The following is a 9,337-nucleotide window of genomic DNA, read 5'->3' on the forward strand; positions in this document are numbered from 1 at the left end:
AATCTCTTCAAGGGTGAGACTCGATACCCCCTCGTTGCTACCGTCTTCTAGATTGCATCTTGGCTTGGATTGCGTGTTCGCGGTAGGAAAATTTTAGTTTTCTATGCAACGTTATCCTACAGCCAGAAGAACTCCGCTCGCAACGAGGAGAGGAAGAGGAACCGCCCCGTCGCCACCTTCCCCGGGGAGCGCAAGGCTTTGCCTCCCCCCCCCCTCTGGCGGCGGTGAAGCGAGGGAGGCGGAGGGCGGGGGTTAGAAGCGGTGGCGGCTAGGGTTTCCCCCGGAGTCGCCCAAGGAGGACGACGCGGGGGTCGGGAGAATTTCTCAAGTCTTGATTATATTTTATAGAGTTTAAATGAATTTCATCTAAATTAACCTAATCTACTGGCGACCGTGGCGTACGCCGTGGTAGTAGTACTTGAAGTACTTTTTTTGTAGTACTCGAAGTACTGGTAGTAGTTGTTGGTGACTTCGTTCCTCCCGCGTTTGTGGGGCTCATTCGCAACATCCTTCATGGCACCGATAGGTCCGGCTTCGTTGTCGTCGCGCACGAGATCGACGAGTGGCTTCCCGGAGTCCCAGTTCGGCGCCAAGATCACGTCATCGATGTTCCTCTCCCACGCCCTTAGAGCATCTCTAGCAGAGCCCGTAAAAACGCGAACTGGAAATCCGGAATTCAGTTCACCGAACTCGTGTTTACGGGTTGGAAAAGTGCCGGCGCAGAACAGAGCCCCTAATCTAAAATCGTAAACACCAAAAGGTCCACCTGTCACCTTTTTTCCTTTTTTTCCTCTTTTTCTTTTTTTCCTTTCTTCTTCCTCCTCTCACCAACGAGCCACCTCCACCAACCGCCCAGCCCGTAGCTGCCCCGCCCCGCGCCGCCGCAGCAAGCCTCGCCCCGCGCCCGCCCTCCCGCAGTTGCCCGCCCCGCGCCCGCCCGCAGCTGCCCCACCCGCGCCGCCCGCCCGCAGCTGCCCCGACCCGCCGGCCCCGCCCCGCGCCGCCGCACCGCCGCACACCATCCCCGCCCCGCGCCGCCACGGGCCCCCACACGCCGGCCTCACCCTGCCATGCGCTGCTCGACGCTGCACCGCCATGAGGTCGCCCGGCCTCGTCCCAGGCCTTCCCCTGCCTCGCCCCGGCCAGCCTCTCCTCGGCCAGCTCCGGCCCTGCTCCGCCCCGCCCCGCGTCGCCCCACGCCGTCGCGAGTTCGCCGGAATTTGGTTGGATTCCGGCAAATTTAGTTGGATTCCGACGACTGTACTGGCGGAAGCGGTTAGCTCGAGCTGAAATTTCAGCGCGCCACGAGTAGGATTCGTGTTCAGTTCGTGTTCAGTTCGCTCTTTCAGCCCCTACAAATACAGGCCGAGTTTGGTTTTCGGTCTCGGCCTGAAAATATAAATTCAGTTTTGCCTCGTTTACGGTAACTGATATGCGTCGTTTTTCAGCCCGAACCCTGTAAACTGGCGGTTATTTTTCGGTTTTACCCCTTTTACGGGCTCTGTTAGAGCATCTCTAGCAGAGCCCGTAAAAACGCGAACTGAAAATCCGGAATTCAGTTCACCAAACTCGTGCTTACGGGTCGGAAAAGTGCTGGCGCAGAACAGAGCCCCTAATCTAAAACCGTAAACACCAAAAGGTCCACCTGTCACCTTTTTTTCCTTTTTTTTCTCCTTTTCTTTTTTTTTCTTTCTTCTTCTTCCTCTCACCAACGAGCCGCCTCCACCAACCGCCCCGCCCGAAGCTGCCCCGCCCCGCGCCGCCGCAGCAAGCCCCGCCCCGCGCCCGCCCGCAGCTTCCTGCCCCGCGCCCGCCCGCAGCTTCCCGCCCCGCGCCGCCGCAGCAGCCCCGCCCCGCGCCCGTAGCTGCCCCACCCGGCCGCCCCGCCCGCAGCTCGCCCCGACCCGCCGGCCCCGCCCCGGGCCGCCCCGCGCTGGCCCCGCCCCGCCGCGCGCCGCCACGCGCCCCCACACGCCGGCCTCGCCCCGCCATGCGCTGCTCGACGCTGCACCGCCATGAGGTCGCCCGGCCTCGTCCCGGGCCTTCCCCTGCCTCGCCCCGGCCAGCCTCTCCTCGGCCAGCTCCGGCCCTGCTCCGCCCCGCCCCGCGTCGCCCCACGCCGTCGCGAGTTCGCCGGAATTTGGTTGGATTCCGGCGAATTTAGTTGGATTCCGGCGACTGTACTGGCGGAAGCGGTTAGCTCGAGCTGAAATTTCAGCGCGCCACGAGTAGGATTCGTTTTTAGTTGGTGTTCAGTTCGCTCTTTCAGCCCCTACAAATACAGGCCGAGTTGGGTTTTCGGTCTCGGCCTGAAAAAATAAATTCGATTTTACCTTGCTTATGGTAACTGATCTGCGCTATTTTTTAGCCCGAACCCGTAAACTGGCGGTTATTTTTTGGTTTTACCCCTTTTACGGGCTCATGCTCTTAGAGATGCTCTTACGGTCGTTCATCGAGACAAGACCTCATTGGATAGTTTCAGAAACGTAATATTAAACAGATCACGATACGCTGTGTACCTAGGGTCGGGCCTCTGTGAGATGACTATTAATTTCCCCTACATCTTCCCTTGCTCTTTATGATTTTTTAACCCATAAAGTATATTTTCATACGTAATAATAAAGGGAAGGAAATCAAAAACATGTTGCATATGCACATGGGAGGAACCCTCAAAATCAAAAACTTTGAGGTGGCAGTTTGTTTGGCCTTTTACTCTCTGAACGATTAGTATTAATATTCAGAGATCTAACTGTTCCATTTTTTTCCAAATATTCCACAAAGCACTAAACCGCAACCTCATTAAAGCATGGTGACATGATAGAGATGGTAACTTAGAGGGGGGTGAATAGGTTCTACAACAAAAAAGTTCGTTCTACAATTTTAGACTTTACGGAATAGTAAGTGTGCCTAATGCAACTAGGTGAGGCAGCCTAGATGATGGTACAAGGTACTTAAAGCATGAATGGTATCACAAAAATAAATAACACAAGTAAAGTGATCGGTTAAGAATAATCGAAGCACACGGAGGTAAAGATGTATTCTCGTGTTCCCCTCCTTGAAAGGAAGGTACCACATGTTGGAGAGGTGTGGGATCCCACGAAGGATTTCGCAACGCCATAAAGGCTCACCTTTTTCTCCGGATCCTATCCCACGAATGAATAGTCGTTCTCATGGTAGACTTTAAGGTAGCCCCCAAACCCTCACAGACTTCTACTTGGAGCAAATCCACAACCCAGATGCTTCCAAGTAAAAGTGACACTTAGTTGCCTAGGGTTTTCGCAAATCAAGAGTAATAATCTTGCTCGATGAACTCAAGGGGGAATGAGGTTTATTACTGGTTGGGTGGAGGTGCGGTGTTTCCTATGACTCAAATATAAAACAAGAGAAAAGCAAATGAAACACCGCCACTTCTCTTGAACGACAATTGGGGGGCCTCAAACCATCTTCCGTCAACACATGTGAACTAAAGCCTGTGAAATCAATCTAGAGATAAACATTAGTTCACACACTAGTTAGGCTATCATCATTAGCCAAAACAACGGATAAGAGTAAAATACCCTTTCACATGGGCCTCCAAAGTGATGCTTAGTGAGAATGTGGCACCTGAATGGATCTCTAATAATTGCAAGCGAAGGAAGAAGATCGCAAATATGTCATTATATGTATTCTTATTTGGTATTCGTCATTTTACGGCTTCTTGTCCGTTGCTTGTACTATCTTAAGTTTTCGCTGATAACTATAAGATATATGAGATGCCCTTTGGAGCTATTCTCGAACCAAAACAAAACAAAAACAAAAAAGAGAAAGAGAAAGAGAAAGAACAAGAGAAAGATATGGTCCATTGTCCCTTGATTTAATTTGTGCAAAGGACACAGTTAATCCCGGGGTCTAAATGTTGTTACACCGTTGCATCAGATTTCTGAGTGTTGGGGCGATTATCAAAAGTAACAAGGTAAAAATCTTCTGCATTGAGAGGCATCTGCTTTCCAAGCCAGGAATAAATCATAGACACACAAATCCAACAAACATTAAGGGGTGATATAGCTTGCAGATGAAGCACGTCCCGATTTGGATGTATATATCCATTCATCATTTGAGTGTCTCGACGGCAGGTTTTGGTTCATGGAGAAAATAATATTCATGATCACTCTCCAACTCTTTGGAAGCTTGTTTCGAAAGAGGTAGAGCAAAGAGTGAGTGATCGGGGAAAAGATTAGCCCGATAGATTTCTATGACAAATATGTTTCCAAGATACCACGATAATTTTTAAAAAATAGTCTTCCAGCAAAAGGATATTATAGGAAATAGTGTGTTCTGCTGCAAGCACTATTCAAACATTTCTGTATACATTGTGTGATTGCTTGTTTATATACAATTATCTTGTTGCAGAATGATCTCTATAAAACAGAAGTGATTTTGATTTATCATGCTACTCTCTTCCTGCGATAATTTTAGTCGTGGTTTTAGTTTATATATATGGAACGGAGGGCTTACTCTCTATAAAACATAGTTTGTATATATGTATTTCAAACAAATAGAGGTTTCTTTGATTTTTTCGCACGTGTTATTAGGTTTCATAGTTGGGTAACCTATGCAAGAATAAATTGTTATTATCGTTTAATACACACCACACGCTTGAAGGAATAACTTGTGAAACCAGTTATGAACACTCCCATCGTTTCAGGACACAGTTCCTGTCACACCATCAGCAAAACTCCATGTTTTGTTATTGCACAATGAAAAACCACACATCTCAGTTAATCTGAATGTATTTTTTGTTTCCCTTTTCATTTCAAACTTCATCACATTCTGTCTGTACTTAAACAACAGCAAGATTCAAGCTGGGCTGCTTCCACTCCCTCCCATAAGGAGGCAGCAATCAGGCACACTAGCATGTATATAGCATACATTTACGAAGGTACACAGGTCTACATCGTAAAATAAGCTATGTTATCACTTGCCTCTATATGTTGAATATAACGATATATCTTGAATATATCCGCTAACAACAAGACCCGCAACTGACTGAAGGGTGAACGATGTCCTCTTTTTTTTTACCAGGAAACCATTGGGGAATCCCCTACGGTGTGGTGAACGATGTCCTCATGCTATGGAAACCTAAAATCAGGTTTCTGGTCTCTCACAAAATGTCCCGATGGAAGTGCCCTGGAATCGAGCTGCCCTGCTGAGCTTGTCTGAGGTGCATGGACAAGGCGTAGTTATTTATCTGTACCAAAAGTGGAAAGGAAAGAAACATCATTTGCCACATCATTTCCTAAGGTTCAACAAAGACACAATAAATAAAAAGGAATAGTAAGACAACAGAATACTGTACCTCAAGGCCTCTAATTTGTTCCCGGTACTGCAGAGCCAACTGCTTCAGTTGCTGAAGCTCCTGGTTTCTCTCATCATGCTCCTTTTGGCGTACATGTTGGATTGCCACAGCTTTCTTAAGAATAGTATTTTCTTTAATGACAGCTTCAAACTGTTCCTTGTATGACAAAAATTCCTGTTTGAAAGCAAGAATGTCTCAGGCAGAAAACAAGATACTTTCGACAGTAAACAGGTTATGTAAACCCGGTTCAACTGGCCACTTAAACCTAATATCAGTTTACATCTTCTAAACCACCATATACTGATATATTCAATTCATAATGAGGCTGAAATAGCAAGACTGCATTGGAGTCAACTTAATCCAGCTTCTGGAATAGCCAAAGACTTAAACCTAGACTAGTAAATATTTTACAAGAAGTTCAGATAAAAAAATCTGGCCGTGCAGTTAAAGTTCTTTCGGTCAATGTTTACCGTTCAATATTTTCAACTCAATTTTTACATGATCAAAGCCTATGAGTGAACACAACAGGCATTACCTTAGAGAAATGAACAAAACCACCCCTTGCACAAAATGGTATAAATAGACCATCATATGAAGATGGGATGGTTTGATTCCTAGCAATACTAGTAAACAAATTACAACGACAAAAACATGAGGGTAATTTAAACAAAAAAACATGTGGATATGAGGGAACAAAGTCGCATGGGATGCACTTTTAGAAAGCAAGCGTTTTATGCAAAGTGCATGATATGTGAAATACATTTTGGGAAGTCTACATTACTGATAAGATTTCTACCAGGAGCGAACCTATCCTGCAGCTAAGTGACTTTGCAATGTCTGGTATTTATTTGACTCCTTTTTTCATAAATTTAGTTCAGTTATTGAATATCATGTACACAAACCATGAGTTGCCAATACTTCTGGATGTTTAAAAACTGGCCTTCAACCGACTTACAGAGTTTCCAAACGTCTACCAGAACCAAGCTACCAGCACAAACATGGATTGCTTGCCAAAATAAAGGGCAAGGATAAAAGCGCAAAATCCATAACAATATTGAAGGTTGGATAGGTAACAGGCAGGTAAGTTCCGAAGTACTTTGGGATGTGTATTCAACTACCTTCTGAAACCTCTGCATTGCTTCAGTATGGATACCAGAGATCGAGGACTTGTGAAAAGCCTCCAGTACTCTTGACACACGAGCCTTTGCATCTTCTGGGTTAGAGGAACTTGCCATCATCTCATTCATAAGAATCTCAACCCATTCGGTGATGCCTGATGCAAGGTTATCTGCACCAGGAACATTTTCTATGGGTGCAGGAACTTCATTACATTCTGTAATATCTGCAGCATAAAGTAAGATATCGGCCATTCTTAATATCACTGGTTTTCATTAATGAGTCATCCCCAAATTTATCTAACCAAAACATAAAACAAGGATGCACGGTTCATGCGCAAAAGATATTATTATGTAAACCTTTTGTTATCTAAAGCATGCTACTTCCATTGAATACAACATTGTTTACTTAGCTCAAGACATTCGTTGAAATATTGTATGGTTACGTGGACATTTGAGCAAATTCTTTAATCCCAGCGCAAAGATGAAGTACAAATGTAATAGAATTGCATTTCATTAAACATTTGGACTAATTTCACGGATCCATGTGGAGCTCCTGCTGGAGAAACTGTGCTGAGGCCCAGCTAGGTGAGTAGATACTAACATCATAAACGGCAATAAGAACTAACAGAAGAAAATGCTTCACTACAAGAGTGGTACAATCTATCATGTTAAGGGGAAGCAAATCTAATTCAAAACAATAAAGATTAGATTGTGTCAAAAACATCACTAGAGCTGGATCTTAGCGCTTAGGAGTGTAAGTGAGTAGTGCTTGTAATCAGCTAACTGGAGAAGTTGCAAATACTTGTTTTTTATCTATCAATGGAACAAGGTGCAAACCTTTTTGCATTTTCTTGGTTTTTAGATCACATTGTGTCAACATCACATCAAAGATCATTACAGTACAACAGAAGATTACCTTCATTAGGCACTTGAACCTCAGTAGACATTTCATTGGGAGATTGATACGCTGGATCCACATTAAACTCTGTGGGTTCTAAGCGTAGAGGTAGTAAACACTTTATTGCTGAATCCAAATTATTTTCACATTCTTCAAGAGCCTTCTCAATGAACTGAAATGCAAAAAGCTTCCGTAAGGCTTCAAGTTGTTAGTAGGTTTAGTTACCAAATTTAAGCTCTCAAAAAAGACATACTTATACCACACTGACAAACTGCATATAACATGTCAACACGAACATTGACAATTGACTAAAGGTGTAGAGAATTTTCTAGCTACGGCAGGATGCTGTTATCCTTCTTCTTAAGCGACAGTAAAGGCTAGAAAATTCAGATGACAGAGTCCCAGGTTAGCTAAGGACAACAGCAGGTGATATGAATGCAAAATCAAACACTTGTGTGATGCTAAGAAACACAACAAGCGACATAACATGCATAGTGCAAAACAGAAAGACAAAAAAAGAACATCCAACCATCAGGGAATTGCAATGGTACCGGTTATCATGCTCATCTAACCCAGACCAGGTTATCAGTGTCACGTTGTTACTTGTTAGAACTGCCAGCTGTTCCATATTTAGATTTTAGAGTCACATAATATTATATATTTCTCGGTCAAAATCTTAACTTGGAATTCAATGTGTCAAAACACATCAGAATGTCAAGATAGTATCTTCATAACAAACTGTCAAAAATAAAGTTTGTTTCTGCGCGAACTAGTGGAGGCAATCGGAGGTGATGCAGCCAATTATATGGATACCGACAAATAATGAACATCCCAAAATAAAATATTGCATTTCTCTCTCTCTCTCTCGAAGTCATGAATCTCGTATCTCAAAAACAGAGAGAAACCATACTGTTTTCCATATCTAACTAATCGACAAAATTGCACCGCATCATATTCTGACTAAGGGGTGATCACCAATTGTAGGCAAGGGAAAAACAGAAAGTTAAACCAAATACATGACCTATTCATGCATAAACAGTAAATAATCTTCATAATTTCAACAAATAATCATGCAGTTTAAACCCAAAATCTTGCACGCCGCATAATGCAAAATCTTACACACCGCATAATGCAAAATCTTGCACACTGAACCTGGCTCCATTTCGGCGCAAAACGATCACAGCCAGCAGTTTCAACCATACTATGGTTTGAACAATTTAAAATGGCACACAATCACTCCAGATGCAAAACTAAAAACAAACTGTCTGTTTCTTGCAACTCCGTCTAACCTTTTCACTAGGAACCTTAGCACCCAGTGCTGGCAAGCAGGCAACACGACATCGGCTCTGAAGCAACGACTGGGTGGCGATGGCTGCCACAGCGGCCAGGAGGGGTTCTTGGGTCGCTCCTTGCGCGGCTACTACTTACGTCCGGCCGGCGAAAGATCAGAATTTCATCACATGCACGGAACGTTTTCGAACCCAATCATCAATCCAAACAGAGAAGCACGGACACGGTTCAGTTGGCAAAATGGATTCGAGCAGCAGGGTTCCATCATCATCACCTCGAGCCTGACGGAAGGGAACCGGGCGCGGAGCGCGGCCACCAGGTCGGGGTTGACGGCGGCGCCCCGCGGCCTGGGGCTGCCGTCTCCGCGGAAGCGCGCGCGCTTGGAGGGCGGAGGAGTGGACGCCGCCGCCTCCGCCTGGGACGGGTCGTCGAAGAAGGAGGACGACCGCTTCCGGTACATCGCCGCGCACATGGTGGTGGCCGGCGTAGCCAATGCGGCGCCCGCGGCCGACTCTTGCTCCTCGCGCCGGGTAGGGTAGGGTAGGGTAGGCCGGATGGTAGGCGGTGGCGCCGCCACCGTCGCGCGCGCGCGCGGTGGTGGAGGGGAGGGAGGATGGTGTCTGTGGTTAGGGTTTGGTGGAAGGACGGCGTGATTGGTACGGGTGCGGAGGGGAATTTTATTATTTGCCCCACTTT

General features: G+C 45.9%; 1 protein-coding gene across 1 annotated transcript; it reads right to left on the reverse strand.

The window, feature by feature from the left end:
- Positions 1 to 4,757: 4,757 nt before the first annotated feature.
- Positions 4,758 to 9,101, reverse strand: LOC124656533. Its single transcript, XM_047195255.1, has 5 exons — positions 8,916 to 9,101; positions 7,370 to 7,523; positions 6,454 to 6,677; positions 5,336 to 5,509; positions 4,758 to 5,227 (listed from the first exon to the last, which is right to left on the reverse strand). Exons 1-5 carry the CDS (start codon positions 9,099 to 9,101, stop codon positions 5,141 to 5,143), a joined length of 825 nt encoding a protein of 274 aa, XP_047051211.1. The 3' UTR covers positions 4,758 to 5,140.
- Positions 9,102 to 9,337: the final 236 nt, after the last annotated feature.

The sequence above is a fragment of the Lolium rigidum genome, chromosome 5, assembly GCF_022539505.1.
Source record: "Lolium rigidum isolate FL_2022 chromosome 5, APGP_CSIRO_Lrig_0.1, whole genome shotgun sequence".
Classification (NCBI taxonomy): domain Eukaryota; kingdom Viridiplantae; phylum Streptophyta; class Magnoliopsida; order Poales; family Poaceae; genus Lolium; species Lolium rigidum.